The 19,164-nt window shown below is 37.4% G+C and overlaps 1 protein-coding gene across 7 annotated transcripts in view; it reads left to right on the top strand.

Annotated features, from left to right (window-relative positions):
- The window catches only part of Cblb (Cbl proto-oncogene B), a 178,716-nt gene that overhangs the window by 91,899 nt on the left and 67,653 nt on the right, over window positions 1–19,164 (top strand). For all 7 annotated transcript variants that reach the window (XM_040750712.1, XM_040750711.1, XM_040750710.1 and 4 more), the window contains exons 5-7: window positions 9,137–9,293; window positions 14,522–14,643; window positions 17,262–17,399. In XM_040750712.1, coding sequence (XP_040606646.1) covers window positions 9,137–9,293; window positions 14,522–14,643; window positions 17,262–17,399 — 417 coding nt within the window. The remainder of the gene's footprint in view (window positions 1–9,136; window positions 9,294–14,521; window positions 14,644–17,261; window positions 17,400–19,164) is intronic.

Here is a 19,164-nt window from a genome sequence, read left to right as displayed (position 1 = left end):
TACGTGTATAACACATATAGAATGATATGGTATAATATAAAAATTTTAAATTATATACAATACAAGAATAATGTTGAGATATTCTTCACATCCTGGAAAAGGATCATTTGTGTGTATCCTCTAGTGTATGACCACCACCTACACCTAAGGTTCATGTAAAGTCTTTGTCCATCCCATTTATGTACTTTGTTCAGCTTCACCCCCTTACCCTCTCCTACCTTTTCTGTTCCCCGAATCTCCCTGCTACTTTCTCATCGTGCACCACCCCCCACACACACACACACGAAAAAGTTAAAAATAAAGACAGATGGAGACAGGATGAAATAAGATGCTATTGTAGATGATGGTCTGGTGGCAGGGGCATGATGTTGATCGTGGGGAAAAGCTACATGACTAGGACCTGCCCCTTATTAATTAAGACAAAGGTAAAAGGAAAGGGTTACACCTGAAGCACCCATCTGTGATTTTTCTGACTTTTGATTCCTTTTTTAATCTTTACAAAAATTGTTCATACTCATGTCCTTTTTTCTTTCCTCCCTTTCACCTCCCTTCCTTTATCATCTTCTCTTCCTAGCTCCCTCCAAACTTCCTTCCCTCCCCTTCCTTTCCTATCTCCATTCCCTCTCTGCCTATCTCTTTCTCTCCCCCATCTTCCTACTCTTTCTGTGTGTTCACTGCTTAATGACAAAATACATTAATAACATTTGGTGACATCAGTAATGTTTTCTGAATGAGTGCTTGATATTAAGCTAACCACTTGAACTCCTAAAATTGTGTCTCCAAACTGTTTTGAAGTATAATTTAGAAAAATCCCTGTATACCCTCTATGTAAAATAAAAACCCAAAGTTAGTTTTGAGTTGATTCATTAAGAAAAAGATTTAAGATTCACTCATTTTATTTTCAGAAATTCTTGTACATTTTTACTTTTGAATCCTTAGTCTTAACAAAACTTTAAATCCAGTATTTTAAAAAGTGCTTCTATAATAATGTATAGCTTCATTATAATATTAACTATGCTTCAAAATATTTGAAATAAATTACAATAGACTAAGGAAGAGACCTCATGTTAAAATATTACAAGAAAAGCCGTTTCTTTGGAATCAGAGATCCTATTTGCTAAACCCTGGGAACCTTTCTACCATTCCTCCTTTGTCTTGGATGTTTTCACCCTGCTAGGAGGATGGGAGAGAGGAAGGCAGGGACTCAGGGGATTAGTGATTTTATTCTTGTAAGTCACAAGCACTATTCCCCCAAATGACTGGCAGGTGTGTTTATTACACATTATAAAACATCTGGGCTTCTTAAATTCCAGTCTCTACATCACTTAGAGTCCCACCATGTGTGTGAGTGCCACTGGGCATCCTCATAGAGAGAAATAAGGCTCAGGGAACACATGTAAAAGACAGCTGATGCTTCCATCACTGTCTTGCTGTGAGTAAAACACATCTCTTGTGCTGACCCAGAAGCCTGGAGTTTTTTGTCAGCATCCATGAAACTGGAAACTAATTCCTTAGGAGCTTGGAAGCTTAGCATCCCAGCCTCTGTGGCACCTTAGAATCACTTTTGGCTGGTAGGAAAGCTATTCAACTTAATAGCAAAATAAGTGATTTTTTTTTTACAGTCAGCATATGGAAATAAATTACTGACTACTGAATGGTCACCATTGGCTGCTAAATATTCATATTGTGTTTTGAATGTTGATTTTTACTGTGAAGATAGTAACTGTTTTTCCTCTTGAGTTTTAGTTTTGCCCTTCTGTTTGTTACTCTTAAGTGATAAAGCAGTGTTTATGCAAAATATGATCCCTGGCCTGTGCCTCAGGCCTGTAATCCCAGCTCCTCAAGAGTGTAAGGCAGGAGAATCACAAATTGAAGGTGTGCCTGGACTATCGAGACAGTTAATGTCCATCCTAGGGAATTTAATGAGACCTTGTGTGAATCTAGAAGGACCTTCTGGTATACCTAATTATGCTCCATATGTGCAGTTTCCCCTGTCAGGATTTTAGAATATTGCTGGATGCTCATTTGTTTTGTTTTCATGCTTAGACTTCTAATAGACTTCAGTATTGAGAGATTAAGAGGAATTCTGTTTTAATATTTGTGTGTGTGTGTGTGTGTGTGTAACTGAAAAAGCACATTGTAGAAAGGAAGATCATTTAAAAAACATTGATCAAATTTCTGTGACATAACTTCCTACTTTTAATGTGTATATTTTTTAAATTTGACTTAATCTGACTATAGCCCATCAAAGGCCCCTTGCTTTGAACATGAACAGTGGCATCCCATGTACTTTCCAAATGTTAATGAACTTTCTGAGGAAATATAATGAAGACCAGTTGTGCTTTAGGAAGATGTGAACAAACATTCAGTGTTTTAAGATCAGAGTCTGCTGTTCTATGGTCCATGACTAGGAAATGGAAAAATTATACCAGGAATTTTAATGCATTTTAAAAGTGGTATATTTGGAGTCTCTCTGCCTAGTCTTTTCTACCAATAACCACATTCCCTAACTCAAAAAATAAATATGAGTGTCACAGTAGTAATTTAGGGTTCTCTGTAGTGAGTTCTTATTCTCCTGGTTAATAAAATGGTTGAAAAATGGACTTAGCAGTATGATGACCATTTTATTAGAGTTTGAAAGAAAAACAATAGATCAGGCAAACTAAAAATCTGAGCAGCTGCCAGGAGGAGGGAACTGAAGAAGAGGAAGACAGAATCAAACCTTTTAAGTTAGGATCCAAGGCAGCAGGCAGGTTCAGCCATGGAGGTCAGCAAGAGCTGCATTGCAAAATGGAGCAGGGTGTGTTTCTCAGAGAGTCAAAATGTCCAGAAGGTCATTGAAAGAGACACTAACAAAGGAAAAAAGTCTTCCCTACAATAAAGAACAGGAGTGAGTTAGGCTGTGAGAGCAAAAGCTATGTAAATGATGTTATTGTGAAAGTATTTCCTTACTTCTGCAAATGTAGATTTCTGTGTGTAGATCTGACTGGAAAAGAGATAATCGTCCACTCCGCTGTCTTTGTGTAGGAAGAATGTATATCAGAAATGGTGTCTGTGACTTTTTCTATGGAAGTTGAGAAGTGGTTAGATCTCACTATGAATATGAACATCTCTAGTAACCTTGGTTATGTCCTGTGAAATATGAGTAGTCCTGAGGCATCTATTTGACCGGAGTCATTTTGATATGCTCTTTCTGGAAAACAATTGGTTTTCCCTTATTGATGGAGCTGCAGAGCAATGAGAGCCTGATAAGAATCTATTTTCATATCCTTCAAAAGATGCAGTCATTACAAAAAAGATTGGATTTAAGTAATAACTATTTACTAAAGTGTCAGCAGACTTAGGAATCAGAGCTCTAATGTTCTACATCCATAATGAAAAAAAAGTAAAATCAAACATACCAGACAACTTCTGAGCATCCTGTTACAGTCTGCACAAAGCTAGCCTTCAATTTAGAAGTGCTGACACTAAATGTCTGTTTTGTAAGGTGAATATGCTGAAAGCTTCAACAAAAACTCTAGAATAAGAAATGGGTTAATTCGAGTAGGACAGATTATCTCTTCAAAGCCAAAATGACACTACATATGAATGAACCAGAATCAATATTTATAAAGTACTACCATCATGGCAAAACTGACAACAAGTCTTGATTTCCTTGATTTTTATTATTAAATGCTGCATTGTCCACTCCAATGTTATCTTTCGATACTATATGGTGATTTTATTGTAACATTTTAAGAATTCAACTTAAAATTCAAGGTTAATGGACATGGATAGAAACATGCATGCTGTTAGGTACTGAATTTTCAGGAAGTGAAGACACCAATATAATTACATTCTGAAGATATGAGCATAGCAGTTGCCCCTCTGTTGCTCAGAGCCCACTGTTGCAGCAAGTCCCATGTAGTAGCCACCACCCACCCACTCAGGTCTCACTTTGTAGTATGATGGAGTCATTCACAGTTAGACAGCGTGTATTGTGTTCTGTTTCCATGATATTGGCTCCTCTTTGTAGTGCTCAAGAAAGGCCTCTATTCTTGTTTGCAGTAGTGTTTAATTCATTTCTCTTGCTCCATTATGTAAGTATTCATTCTCATGCATAGCACTTGAATGACTGTCGATAACGAAGTGGTTTTTTTTATACACCTCTTCGAAGTATTTGTGCATTTCTGATGTTTGTGTTTGAGTTCAGACCCCCAGCATTTCCTGAAGCTCTTATAGTCACTTCTGGCCATGAAGTGGTTCACCTTGCTCTACACCCCTTTAATACTTTCTAATGTTATATTTTTAATATCTTTTTTGGGAGAGTAGAATTTTATCATACTTAGATTTTCTTTTCTCTGATGACCAATGAAGTTGAGCCTATCATTGTATGTTTGTTCAACATCTTTATATGTTGCTCCCTTTTAATTGTGTTTATAGTGTCTTCTCATGAACCCCCCCCACCAATTCGTTTACTTTATGCATTGAATGTTTTGGGTCCTGTTTAAATTCTATGCCTGCTCAAAATGTGTGCAGATATCGCTCTGTGTCTCTTCTAAGGAAACTTTATTTCATAGTTAGCTTTAAAATACTTCAAGTTGATTTTCTAAAGGAATACTAGTGTTTAATGGTCAAGTTTCAGTTCCCTCCCCATTTGTATCCACGAGGATCTATGAAAATCATTTTTTTAAAAATCTCATTTTGCCAATATTTGACTGTACATAGCAAGCTGCTATGTATTTTTGTTTCTAAAATAGCAATTTTTCCATCTGTTTGTCTATCCTGCCTCATTGTCACTGTGTTAATGTGAAGGATACAAGCTTGTTTGTGTTCTTTTGAAGATTGTATTATTTAATCTTGGTTATTGGCATTTTGCTCTGAGGTTTAGAATCTGTTTGTTTCCACTGCAGCAATGCCTCCTGGGGATTTTGACTGAGGTTATATTAAATCTATAGATCAATTTAAGGAGAAGTGACAGCCTTATAATACTGAGTCTGGCAGCCTACTGGAAGGTTATCTCCTTAGGACTTTGCTATTTCTGACTCTGTGCAGAGCTCTCCACTCCCCTGTGTTTCATGTTTTCAGACACCACCGTGTCACGTAGAATTTTGGAGTTTTAAGTTCTAGTCGAGATTTGTAATGGTCTTTCTAGAAATGATGAAAATGCTTAACATTGACACTTAATACCAGTAATTAAATAAAATCTAGTTTATATAATAATGTGCCACGAACACATTTACACGGTAAATATCATTGTGTGCAATTGCAGTTGTGTACTACAGTCTTGTATTCTGTCATTAACCATGAACTTATTTGCTTTTGGTTTTGGGGTGTTACACACTGCAGCACTGTCTTAAAGAGATAGGTAGGTGAGACTTTACACTACACACCAAGTGCGACAGAATCTCATGGAAGCAAACTCTCATGGTATAAACCATGTTACCAGTTTGCCCTCTAGAAATGCTGTGTAAATTCTTCTCTTACCGCATGTGTATGCTATTTCCTGTTTCCAGACCCAATCACCCTTGCTCATAGTCACACCTTTGTTAGATGAAATTTCCCCTCAAGCGTTGCACATAAAACACAGAGCTTTGTATGAGCTAGACATTTCATGAAACTGTTTTTGCCTTCCTTTTTTTCTGTATTGATTTCTTAATGTCCATCCTTCGTATCTTAACATTTCAAGGCTTTCACTAGGTTGATACATGCTTCCTCTTTCACACAGGTTCTCACTGAATCATCCCTTAATCCTTGTCCCCCTGACCCCCTTTCTGTTTGCATCTAATTGAGCTAATTTCCTCATTCTTTCTCAAATAATATTTAGTTTTTAATACACAGATTTAAGGTATTGTGTCTAACAATGATATGAAGGTCTTATTTAACATGTTTTCTCTTAAGGCATTACATGAAGTGACTTTCCCCTTTTGTAAGTCAAGAGATTTCTGTATTGCAGGTAAGCAATGGTCAACTGTGAAGAAATCCCAGCTCACTGAGATTCTAAAGATTCTGAGACCATACTATGGAAGCAGTTGTCTGGATACCCATTTGTCTTTCTACATATATATTGAACATCACTTTGTTTGGTCTGACAAGATGACACTGCAGACAAAGGCACTTAATGCCAAAACTGATCACTGAGTTTAGTCCCCATAACCAATATTGTGGAAGGAGAGAACAAATTCTAACAATTTGTCCTCAGATCCCCTACTATACTTCCACAACTCCACATGCACAGTCTCTCTCTCTCTCTCTCTCTCTCTCTCTCTCTCTCTCTCTCTCTCTCTCTCTCTCTCTCTCTCTCTCTCTCGCATAGAAATAAATAATGTAACAAAATGAAAAATATTTTCCAGGATATTTTTATGGTATTCTGACAGCTGCTAATGAGCTTTATAATGAATGACAAGTGACAAGTAGAGCAGATTAAATTCTCTAGGGTGATGAGATGCTGAAGCTCAAGTTGGCCCTATTATGCCACTCTGTCCCCTCTCTTTGCCTCCAGCCATTGCCAATACACCCAAGTGTGCATATATCAGACATGTCAGTGAAACGTCTTGCCATCAATACATTCTCCCTCCGGCTTCATTTTGTGGCCATTGATGCTCGTCTTTGTGAAGAAAGCCAGTGTGCAAGAATTTGAAAACGCAGTATTCTTTTGTTGCTTTTAAAGACATCTTTGTACTCACTTCTGATCTTTCCTCTTAAAGCTGGCCTGCCCTGCTCCTCCTCCCACCCCTACACTTAGTCTCCGCTGAGCACACAGAAGTGAGGGAATCCTTACAGCAGTTATTCTGAGTGATAAACTAGCCAGATAGTGCTCTGGTTTCTCAGCCTTCTTTACCAGCCTTGATGGAGGGTCTAATGAATATGTACTTGGGGCTTTAGGGTTTATCATAAATGAACTATGATCAAATCTTATGACACAACTATTATGAAAATGTATTCCTTTAATGTTGAAAATTATTGCTTTGCAGTTCTAAGCAACATCAAAATCTTAGAAGTAGCTATATTTTGTCTGTTTTTGCCTCTGGAAAATCATGAGATATTCAAAATAGGTTATAATCTGCATGGATTGTAATAAGTATTGAATAGTTGATAATCTTAGGGTAACATTTTAAAACATTTATCAGAGCCATTTTGTTTTGACTTTTATATTTTACATACACATACACTAAACTTTTCAGTCATTTTATGTTTTTTAACTGCGTTTTTTCAGAAAAAAAGTTTTACCTATATCACTCTGAAGTCAGTAGTTTTTGATCAACATTATTCTCTTTATTTTATATGAGTTTTGTTCTTTGCTTCTGGTAAGTATTGGAAACTTTAATTTGGAAAAGGAATATGCGAGTCTTAGGCACTACTTTCATGCTCCCTGTACTGCAGCTGGTCTAACTGTATTGGTACACTTCTCTATAAATCAATAGCTTCCTAATACTACCAGAATTTTTCTTTGTTCTTTTAAGACAGCAAAAGTTTGTTAACCTTAATCAGAGTCTGACGTGTGCTTCTCTTAAATGGCATCTGATGTGGTGTCTCCCTTCAGTTCTCTGTGGTTTCCTGTTTTTTTCAGACATAGAAAAAAGTCTTTTGAGGTATTAAGCGTCTTAGTTTTCTTCTTTAGTGGTGCACCAGGCCTAAGCTTCACTGCAAGTTCAGTGTCTGGTAGGGTCTTTCTTGCCATTTTTTTTTTTTATGTTACTTCCCACAAACATTCCTATAATCCTCCTGTTTTTGTTGAGTGTTCAATTGGCAGGGTTTTCTCTTTTCCCATTTCCTATGAGCATTATACATCCTACCTTCAAAGTATGTGGTCGTCAAGACCAGAGGTGGTGCTAGGCCTGTCCACAGTTAAGTGCATCCAATGGCATTGCCATTTAGCTAGCTATGCTCCTCAATGCCTCTGAGAGACAAGCACAATCAACACCATTTAGGAACTCATCAAAACTGTTCATTTTGGTGCCCCACCCAGAGCCTCAGAATGCCTTAGGTTCCAGATTCTCGGTGACAATAAGCCCTTTAAATGGCTTAATCTGTGCTACCATTTGACTGCTGTACATAATGATAATAATTCAGGATATTCAAGTTGTAACTGTATGCGATCCTCATTGAGAAAATTGGTATTGAACGAGGCCAGGGAAATTTTAGCTCATTTCTGCTTATTTTCTCTGGAGACAATGGTAAAGAAAAAAATCAAGATTTAAATATGTGCTATCTTTCTGGAGCATGCATATAGCTCTTGTGTCCTGTTTTGAGACTGAAATATAAAATTTTCAAATGTGAATAGTTTTTTCCTTCCATCTATTCCTGAATAGGAATTTGGCGTTGTGACAGGAGGAAAGGTTCCTAAGAAATAAAGATAATGGATGTTACAGATTTTCATGGTGGAAAGGAGGGTGGGTGAGTGGTGGAAATTGCTGTTTGAGAAATAGGAGACAGGCCTTTTCTGAATTCCTTCCGTGGTCCTCCAAAGTTCTGAAGCATGTCAGTACATTGAAGAAACTGTTGCTATATGATAAATAATGAAATATAGTAACTGGTAGATATTGAATAAACAAATTCCTACAAGGTGGTTACATTTATAAAAGTTTTCAAGTTGTATTCATATATGAAGGTCAGAGAGCATGTGTTTTTCACCTCGGCAAAAAGCATCTGTCTGAGACGTGGTAGGTGATTGGTTAATAAGTAAACTTCCTTGAGTGTACAAAGAAGAGATCATGATGCCTAACCCTCTGATCTTAATGCCCTCTATTTGATATGCTTTGAGATACATCTTGATATCCATGAACTGAATGAAATACTAAGATTCTTGTTAGATGCTTAGCAAACTCAGAATAATCAAGTGAACACCTTACATGGAGCCTGAATTATGCACAATATTTTCAACTATTCTAATACAAATATAAAACTCTGTGTGTGTTTTGAGACATGGTTTCCTGTAATAGTCCTGGCTGTTCTGGAACTTATGTTGTAGACCAAGCTGGCCTCGAACTCAAAGAGATTCGCCTATCTCTGCCTCTGAAGTGCTGGGATTAAAGGTGTGAACCACCACCTCTTGGCTCAAATATAATACTATTAATGTTATGGTTTACTTCTTTTTTTCAGTAGAACATTTTTCATTGACACTTGATTCATTGACTTGTCTTTTTCCTTTACCCAGAACCATCGTACCATGGAAAGTCTTCAGACAGTGCCTGCATGAGGTCCATCAGATTAGCTCTGGTCTGGAAGCAATGGCTCTAAAATCAACCATTGATTTAACTTGCAATGATTACATCTCAGTTTTTGAATTTGATATTTTTACCAGGCTATTTCAGGTAAGATATACACTTACTTAATCTATCTATTCCTTTCTTTCCTCCAGAACTCTGTGTATGGTTCTTTTTGTCACATGCATATACAATGTACAAAAGCATATGGACAAGAACAGACTTGGTAGCTACTGTCATTTCTCCAAGTATAGAGTGAGTCTTATGTACATGCTTGGTGTATCAAGTCATGTGATCCTGGCAGGTTACTTGCCAGTATTAGTGATTCAGGGAATGGAATTGTTTTAAAATCCCTGTCACCTTTAAGTCCAATGGCTGATAGATTGAAACCATTATAGGTGGGTGTTGGCTAGTGTTGGATCCCAACTATTTGGTAATGGCATTTTTTTGGCTCAGATGATAAAGAGTAAAGCAAGAAATAGTTCGCTGATCTGTCTATAGTGTACTGTGGCCTCTCACCACTTTATAAATTGCTTTTCTCTTTCAACAATTTGTAACAAATATTTCTCCATCCCAACAGATATTCTTCATTAATATTTTTTCAGTGCCTGTCTAATATTCTATCAACTTTGTATCAGTATTAATTTAAAAAATCTGATCAAAAATTTTTTTCTTTCTGTTTTGCCCGATAACTTTGTGTTATTATTTTTGGTTTTTAACATTCATAATTATTTTACATAGGTATTCAAAGGCAAATGGCATAATACTGAAGCAATCATTTTTTGCTTCTTATGAATATATAAATGGAATTCCTCTAAATGCAAAAAAATTGAAATTTGTGTTTTGAGTTTGGCTTTGCCACTGAAATATATGTTATTTATGGGTTTCAATTCCAGCGCTTACAATATGTTTACAATACTAGTTATAATTACAATAAGTGTGATAAGACTGACCATACATCAAACTTCTTTGTGTTCTGAAAGTATCATTTTAATCTGGAATGGGATATGTTCTGAAAGTGATATTGTTAAATAAAGTGTTAGAGAATGACACCAGCTTTATTTTTCCAATGCTGTATGATTTGCGACTTTAGTGCTGGCTGCAAAGTCTAGACGACGGATTCATTTAGCCAGAAATCACTGCATGGGATGAACTTAACATAACTCATTATCAGGAGACCGACAGATTCTAGCCAACAACACAGGGTAGATTTTACTTTATTACAATTTAAAAATCATAGCTCTACATTATATGTGCAATAAGAAATTTGATAAAAATACCGGAGAAAGTATGGGTTTGCTTATTTTAAATTTCTAGTGGCGTAATGGTTATTTTCTTGACGTATATATGTTGTAAGCCTACTTTAAATTATTTTTATTGCATAGTTAGAGCCTTTATGTACTTTTAAAAGATTGTAAGAAGGCTTTCAGAGGAGCATTGTGTTACCCAGTACTAGTCATTTACTGTGTAACCTGCTCCTGTGTTAAAGATTTCTCATCGTTTTGCAGAACAAAGGCTTCATTTTCAATGGATATCAAAGATTCTAAATGATCAGTTTTGATTCTTCACCTTGTGATATAGAAATCTTATGTAATTTTCACTATTAAGCATAGCTTCTCCTTAAAGTCTGTTGTTACTTATCGTTGTAGTTAATTGTGGTGTGTGGGGGGGAGGGGGTAGGGAAGACAGAAAGAGAGACAGAGACACACAGAGAAAACTGTGTGTGACCTTTTAGAGTGAATATTAAGAGCTCTAATACTTCAGTTATATATTAAAGTTGTGTAGGCAGCTTCATTTTGGTTATATGCTTATCCCCTCTACCCACACTGCTGTGCATACATTGTCTGATATGTAGTTATACTTAAAGATAGCCAAGTAGCCTTAATATTCTGAGGTTTGCTTATCTTGTGCGTATTCATAGGGGTGTGAGAAAGAAGAGGAAAGCATAGGTAACATGACAGCTGTAGGCAGTGTTTTGTTCTGCCAAATAACCACACAGAGACTTACCATTAATTATAAATGCTTGGCCAATAGCTTCTCCTTGTTACCTGCTAGCTCTTACAGCTTACGTTAACCCATGTTTCTTATCTATGCCCTACTATGTGGCGGTACCTTTTCCAGCAAGGCACTTTCATCTACTGGTTCCTCTGTGTCTGGCATCTATTGATTCTGCTCTCCTTCCCTGCATTCTCTCAGTCTGGCTCTTCTGCCTAAATCTTTCTTCCTAGCCATGGGCCCTTGATTAAACCAATGAGAGCAAAACATCTTCACAGTGCACAAATGCATTATTTGACAGCAGACAGCCGTGATAACCTTTCACCTGGGCCGATTATTGGTAATTGTTTCAAAGCAGTTAATTATGGCAGTGACCCACCCAATCTGATTAATCCTCCAATTTCTGAGATTATTCATTACCTCTGGTTTCTGTATTCACTATTTAATACTTAAACCATACTCATCACACATATAACTTCAAATATGAAGAAACTGGATTTACGATATTTTAATTTTTACTGAGCTTTATTTTTATATCAATTAAAAGATAATTTTCTTAAATGCACTATTATCAAAACTTCGCATTTCCATAGCCTTTATAAAACTGTTAAGGGTTTTAGTGCTCTAAGTGCACAAGCATCTGTTTTATTGTAACTTGATAATGGTAGTTCGTTAGTAAATAATTCTTACTGTCCTTTATTATTGGGTGCGTAGTGTTTTGCTTATCATCTGAAAGTGGATGTGATACTCTTGGAGTTTGCAGTCTGAAATAGACAGAGCAGCTTGGCTGTTTAGGAAGCAGTGAAGAGAAACCAGGAATGAAGGGAAAAGGGTAGAGGAATGATAGGATTGCTAGACCTGGCCTTCCTCCCAGCCCTCATTCCAAGTCCACATGGACCGTCAGCAGATGCTGGTGCGCCTGGGAAGGAAGTGGCTGTGCTGTGGTTGTTCTCCTTCACTTCCTCTTCTTTCTCCCACCCTTGTCCTTCCGTTTTTTCTCTTCGTGTCAATGAGAGAGGCTGCGATAGGAAGGTTCTAGAGTCATGCAATGAGTACTTGATCCTTCCCCCCATTCCTTTTCCAAAGCTGTTACTTGGTTTCTCTTCCTGTTTCCTCTACTGCTGGAAAAGCCTGAGTCACAGAACACTACATTAGTGTGTCTGTGGGGGGAGGGTGGCAGATTATGGAAAGAATATTTGGGAGAACATTCTAGTCAGGGTAGACCATCAAGCAGTAATAGAATAGAGAAGCGTCTAAGAGGAAGGAAGCCATCAGTGGTAGCAAGGTTTCCAGAGAGTATCTGAGTGGAATAGTTGAGGCCCCTCCTCCAACATAAGTTGGTTCATCTCTTGAAATTGCCTAAATGTATTCTATTGCTGTCTAATAGCCTCCTAGTGCTTTTGTGTGGGAAAAGACGTCCTTAAATCCTAGACAAATGAGTTACACAAATAATTAAAGAATTATTTTCTCCAAAGTATTTATTTTTTGTTTCTTTAAACCAGGGGGTGGGGATGGGGATCTGACCGTGCTGGAGGGGTAGTGTTCACAATAGCACAGACTCATCCTGTCACATAAATATTTCTGCAACAAGAAGCTGCCCTTCTGGCTCACTATCTCTGGGGATGGCTTTAACCTTCAATTTCATCTTGTTTTTTAGCTGATTTTGATCTGTTAATTGGTTCTCTTTAAGTTTTGGATTATAACAACATGTTTCAAGAATGTGTGGATATTAATGGAAGCAGCTCCAGGGTTGGATATTCCTTTTGGCCTTGTCCTTCTTGAATGGTGGAGCAAAACAATAAAACGAAAACCAAAATGCCTAGCATGGCAGTAATTTCTCCATTGCCTCTATGACATATGCTGATATTTTTTCCAAGAATTATTTTATGCAATTTCAGTCAAGCCTTAAGTAGAAAATTAAAAACATGCCATAGTTTTCAAGTGCAGAGCCGCTGTCTGCTGCTGGTGTTCTCAGGCCTCCTTTCTTACCCAATTAGATGTGTCAGTGTGATGGGGAAATTCCCTAAAGACTTTTCTTGTTAAGTCAAAAAGGCTAAACAGCTCTTTAGTCCCAAATCATTCTCTCTTGTTATCCCCCATTGGAAGGGACACACAGTCCTTGCAGAATTCTGCCGTCTGCGTTTGAAACTTGCTTCACGATGAAGAACAAGTTTCAAAACAATTGAAAGCCTAACCTCTCCTACAGTAATCAAGACTGGGGTGCCAGTTTCAGCTGTTTAAAGTTGGTGACTTGAAACACAGACTTTTTTTTCTCCACATAGATGATGTGAGTGAAGAATCTGGCAGAACAGATGGAACATGCTGCCAATTCTCTGGAATAAATGTAGCTCCAGTCTTGAAAGTACTGCAGGAATGATTCACCCACACCCTGCAGCAAAGTTGCCTCTTTTCTCGTGCCACGATACCTGGAGAGACACCTAATTAGATTAAGAGAGATTGATATGAAACACATGTTTCTGTGAAAAGTTTTTTTCTAACTGAACTTCTTTTCAAACCCTAAACCTTTCCCAGGTCCTTGGCAGAGCTAGGATAAAGCTAGTGTGAGGCTGGAGGCCTGTTACAGTGCCCTCTAAGGCAACCCTGTCTATAGCCTGATTACTGTGTATCTTATACTGCCTGAGTGACTGGGATCCAGGCCTGATCTGCACAGGAATACACCTTGGCCTTACGTGGTATTGTGGTTATTGTGTAACCTTTTCCAGAACACTTAACTTTAGTAGCATGGTTCCCAATTAAACAAGGCATCTGAGCAAGAAGCTGCAATGGACAAAACAGATGGGAACAGTGAGGACTGTGGCAAGAGATAATAGCTTTAAGTAGGAGGATCTAAAAGGGCCTCACTGAGGAAAGGGTGGGTGTTCGCATGAGTGATGGAGATTCAGCAAATCCAAAGGCTCTACGATTGGAGAGGGTTTTACATATTTAAGACTACTAGCCAAGACAGTGGGGCTAAAAAAATGTCAAAGTGACAACAGTGAGTACAGCAAGGCAACTGGGGATCAAACCCTAAAACCAGTTGGTCACATATTCCATTTTGTAGTAATCATAAATTCTCTACTGGGGCTATACTCTATAAGGAACACTTGGTTTTCCGTTTACCCTCTATTCTATTCCTAAGAAACTTTTTTTGTCTCAACATATTTCCATAAAACAAAACAAGCTATTACCTGTTTGCTGTTATTTAACAAAGATTGACCTACTGCTCATAAGCCATATTAACTTAAAAATATGGAGGAGATTTTTCTTTCTCTAAGCGTGTGAAACAATGCCATTGATGTGTATTTTTGGGGTAATCTCTTTCCAATTGTTTATGTGTTTAGCCCTGGGGCTCTATTTTGCGGAATTGGAATTTCCTAGCTGTGACACATCCGGGGTACATGGCGTTTCTCACATACGATGAAGTTAAAGCACGACTACAGAAATATAGCACCAAGCCTGGAAGGTAAGAGTCTAGCAATAATAGTAGACACTATGCTTAAAGAGAAAGAAAGCTCCCTGTGGTTCACGCATATGAAAATTGGCCACAGCCTTCAAGGGCAAGGTGGCATGGGAAAGCTGATAGACTGAAAGTGTGCATTTTGATTGAGCCTTTAAAACTGATATATTTTCTTTTCACACTGTTATTACTTGCTTTGTGGAATATCTTTCTAACGGGCCCTTTCTCCTAGAAAGTATTTTTTCTCTGGCTTCACAGTAAGTAAAAGATTTAAACCCACTCCAAGGACATTTGAGTGCCTTTGGAAGTGTTTGACCTTTATCACAACCAATCAAACATTACCTACCTGCCTTGAAAGACTGTTTAGCCAGCATGCATCAGGTCCTGTGTTTGGTTCCCAGCACCCCTCCAAAGAATTGAGAGTCTAAGGAATTAATCTTTTGAATGACTTCTAGGCTCAAGAATGACTTTTAATCAGGAGCCACCCTGTGAAAATGAAACAGATATATCTGATTATGTTAACGATGCTGTTTTGGAGCATAAGAGACTAAAGCTGAAAGTATGAATTTACGTCTTCCTAAGAAAGGCAGAGCCAGCTATCCACAGAAGGGTCAGTTAAATTATTTAAAGCTTTTAAGCAAATGAAATGGAAGCAAAAACTTACCTGTGAGGAATAAATCATTCCTAATAGCCATATGTGGATCTCACAAATTATTAGTAACAGCACATATTGTATGGAGGGCTTGAATCTCCTCTGTAATGACTGATTTTAGAAACACCATTCTAAGATAGTCAAGAGAAAATGAAAAGGTGTTCACTAAAGTCTGACAATTTTACAAACATGCAAGGTGCATAAGTAGGTGATTACTTTTACAATGCTAACAATTCAATTTTGCAACTGTATGCTTCAATTTAATGTCAAATTATACATGTTTTCTCAAATACATAATGCCCACAATCTCTGAGATTCCTGCATTTTATACTATACATTTTCTTTATTTCTACATGTATTGTATGTATTTCTGAAAAAGATGCTTTGGAAAGATTTATTTACTGAATGTATGTATATGCACCATGTGCATGCAGGTACCCCTAGAGGCCAGAGAGGGCAGCACATATCCTGGGACTGGAGTTACAGGTGGTATAAAACTACTTGGTGTTTGTGCTGAGAACCAAACCCAAGTCCTTTGCAAGAAAAGCACATGCCCTTAACTGCTGAGTTACTTCTCCTGACCATTGTATATATTTCTTAAAGAAAAATGTGACCTTCCAAATAATAACTAAGTACTACATATTATTTGAAAAGTTTTCCTAATGTAACCATTAGTCTGAAATGAGCAGAAATATTTTTTCTGATACTGGTTAGTAATATTAATAATTTATAGCTTATGAAGTTTTTTTAGTTAACTCTGTTTGTCAATAATTAAAAATATGAAATACTTTTCTTTTTTTCCCTTATGCTGTGTATTCATGTAACAACTTAAATATCCAGTGGCTTAAGATAACTTATTTTTGGTCTGATTGATCAACTGACTGTTGTAAAGAGAAGCTTTTTCTTTGAGAGAAGCGTTCCCGCCAGCCTGGTTCTAGAGCCGCATCAGTCCCAAATAAACACACAGGAGGCTATATTAATTATGAAGCTGTTGGCCTTGCTTGTTTCTTACTGGGTAGCTCTGACTTAAGTAATTACCCCATAATTGTTAATCTAAGTATTTCTCTTACCGGAGAATAGTTCCGGGCTTCCTACCCCATGGCATTACATCTTGACTCTTGTGTTTCTCTTAGCCAGAGTCCTTCTGGACTCCTAATCCCTCCTATCTAGATTCCCTATTGGCCAGACAGTGCTTTATTGACAAATGCACAGGACTTCCCCAACAGACTGTACAATTCAATGACTAATATCATGATTGCAAGGTGGAGTGGCATAATGTACTGAAATGAATAAATAAATGATGATGAATTTAAGGCAATGTCAGTATTTCCTTATATTGGAAATTAATTTAAGAGATTTATCGCTCATTTGAATGACCAGTGTTTATATTACATCTGCCACTTATGAAAACACTATTTGACTGGCAGGTTGAGTAGCCGCTATGAATTTATCAGGTTTGTAATTGATATAGTTCAGCTCTTTTGAGATTTGTTTAAAGATTAATCATGAAATGCTTGCAAGAGAACATTAAATAAGTGTGTGACCAAATTTTAATGCCTAACTGGTAAGGAAATATATTGAATTCCTGGTTCAGATTCTGTGGTGGATAAATTAATTATTTAGATATTTGCTTCATTTTGTCTTTCTCCAGTGATGATTTATGTCGCAGCTGCATCATAGCAGCCACATTCCCAAACGTCCCTACGGGTAATGGAAATAAATCTCTTGATAGTTTCCAGCCTCATTTATTTTCAATAGAGCTCTGGAGATACTTAAATGAACAAGAATTATTATCAGTGTTTCTTTCACAGATTGATAACGGTGAGACACAGTGGAGTTAAATTGAGGAAAAGGATAGAAATTTCTATCCGGAATTCTAAACAATTCTCCATGAGACAAAAGAGTAACAAATTGTTTAGTGGTTGGCATGTCTTTTGAGTGTGAGTGAATATCTTTTTGTCATGTTTCGTAGCTACATCTTCCGGTTAAGCTGCACCCGACTGGGACAATGGGCCATTGGCTATGTGACTGGGGATGGCAATATCCTGCAGACCATACCTCATAACAAGCCTCTATTCCAAGCTCTGATTGACGGTAGCAGAGAAGGCTTGTAAGTATGAGACAATTTGATTGACTTGAAAATTCAAACCCAGATTCTGCCTGGGCATGGAACAGATAGTGACGCTAATGATCTAGTTTGCTGTTTACCTCAAGCCTAAGGAACAGACATCCCTTCATTCTCATTTCTCATGTTGAATCCATCGTTTTATGACACCCTAATAATATAGAGCAGACATAATTTGGCATCCAAAAAATGCTGAAACATAGAGTACCTTTAAAATATGTATGTATGTATGTATGTATTACTACTTTAGAGTAATTCGTTGCTATTATTTCATGTTCTTGAGTACTAGGGTTTTTTCTCCTTTTTAATCTTCTACCTCTTCACTTTCCTTTTTTATTTGTATGTCTTTTTCTTAACCTTAATAATGAATCCAGATTTCAGAGTTATGTGTTAATAGTTAAACTCAGTTCATGCCAAGTTGTTGCTTATTAAAATTTTAATATAACTAAGATTTCCTCCTAGAATGTGCCCAGCCCCAAAGACTGGACCTGTCATACCCTCATGGTCAGTACACCGACCGGTTCTTATGAGTTTTAGTCATCTCCTGTTGTCATTACCTTCTCCTTGTATTCTCACTGGCACTCCGTCACTCTGCCCCTTCTTTCCATCTTCCCCTTGTTCTGAACACAGATTCATGGGACCCAGCTTGCAGGAAGGGATGGGAAAGGCTGGGTTGGAGGTCTGGCCAACGACAGTCCACTAGAGTTAGAAAGCAGAAGATTTAGATGCTTCCTTTTTACAGTAATTACTTAATAAAAATGAAGGTGGAGAAAGGGAAGAAGACAGTTTTCAAAAATAGAAGGAAGACAGAGATATTGTCTGTGTGAAGGCAATCAACGCCTTTGCTACTGTTTGATTGTTTTCTGCTTGGCTGTTTTGAGACTGGTCCCCTGTGTGTTTTCCATCCTGTTCTTACTCTGCAGCCCAAGCTGACCTTTAACTCTCCATCTACCTGCCTGAACCTCTGGGCTTCAGCAATTACAGGAATCCAGACAGGCGTCTTCCTGTCCCATCAGAAATGTGTTGCTGTCGTTTTTAAGGGTATACAGCTTTAAGAAAGCAGTCATATGGGAAATGTATGGATGATTGTGGAACCACATAGGCATTTCTCTTTTTTACCTTCGGATCCTCATAAATTTCATGTTCTTCTTTCATGCTTTACTTCCAGTACCTTACAGATTTCTATTTGAAACTTTTGATTCACCATGATATAAGCACTTTTAAAAAACATATGAAGAAGGTATACATTGTCAAAACTATGCATAACCAGTGTGAGTGGTTTTGCTTTTCTTCGTTGTTGATTTTTTTTTTATTATTTTCAAGACAGGGTTTCTCTGTGGCTTTGCAGCCTGTCCTGGAACTAGCTCTTGTAGACCAGGCTGGTCTTGAACTCACAGAGATCTGCCTGCCTCTGCCTCCTGAGTGCTGGGGTTAAAGGTGTGCACCACCACCGCCCGGCTGTTGTTGATTTTTATTTTGTTTTTTGTTTATATTTTGTGTTTTCTATTTTTTCAACATCCAAACTCCACCCCCCCATGAGTAAATAACAACTAGGAATTTTTCCTGGATGATGACAAACCCTATTAACTCCTAATCAAATTAACTTTTAATAGTATACATATACACACATGACTTCATACTTACTCAGAGGTTTTGTCAAATCAATTGGCTGGTTGAATCTAACTCCCACTGTAGATTAGGATAAAGTAATCATAATATTAATTTGGGAGGATTTTCTTAAACTAAAGAA

This window comes from Mesocricetus auratus, unplaced genomic scaffold (assembly GCF_017639785.1).
Source record: "Mesocricetus auratus isolate SY011 unplaced genomic scaffold, BCM_Maur_2.0 Super-Scaffold_100008, whole genome shotgun sequence".
In the NCBI taxonomy this organism is placed as follows: Eukaryota; Metazoa; Chordata; class Mammalia; order Rodentia; family Cricetidae; genus Mesocricetus; species Mesocricetus auratus.
This window is presented reverse-complemented; position numbering and strand designations above follow the sequence as displayed.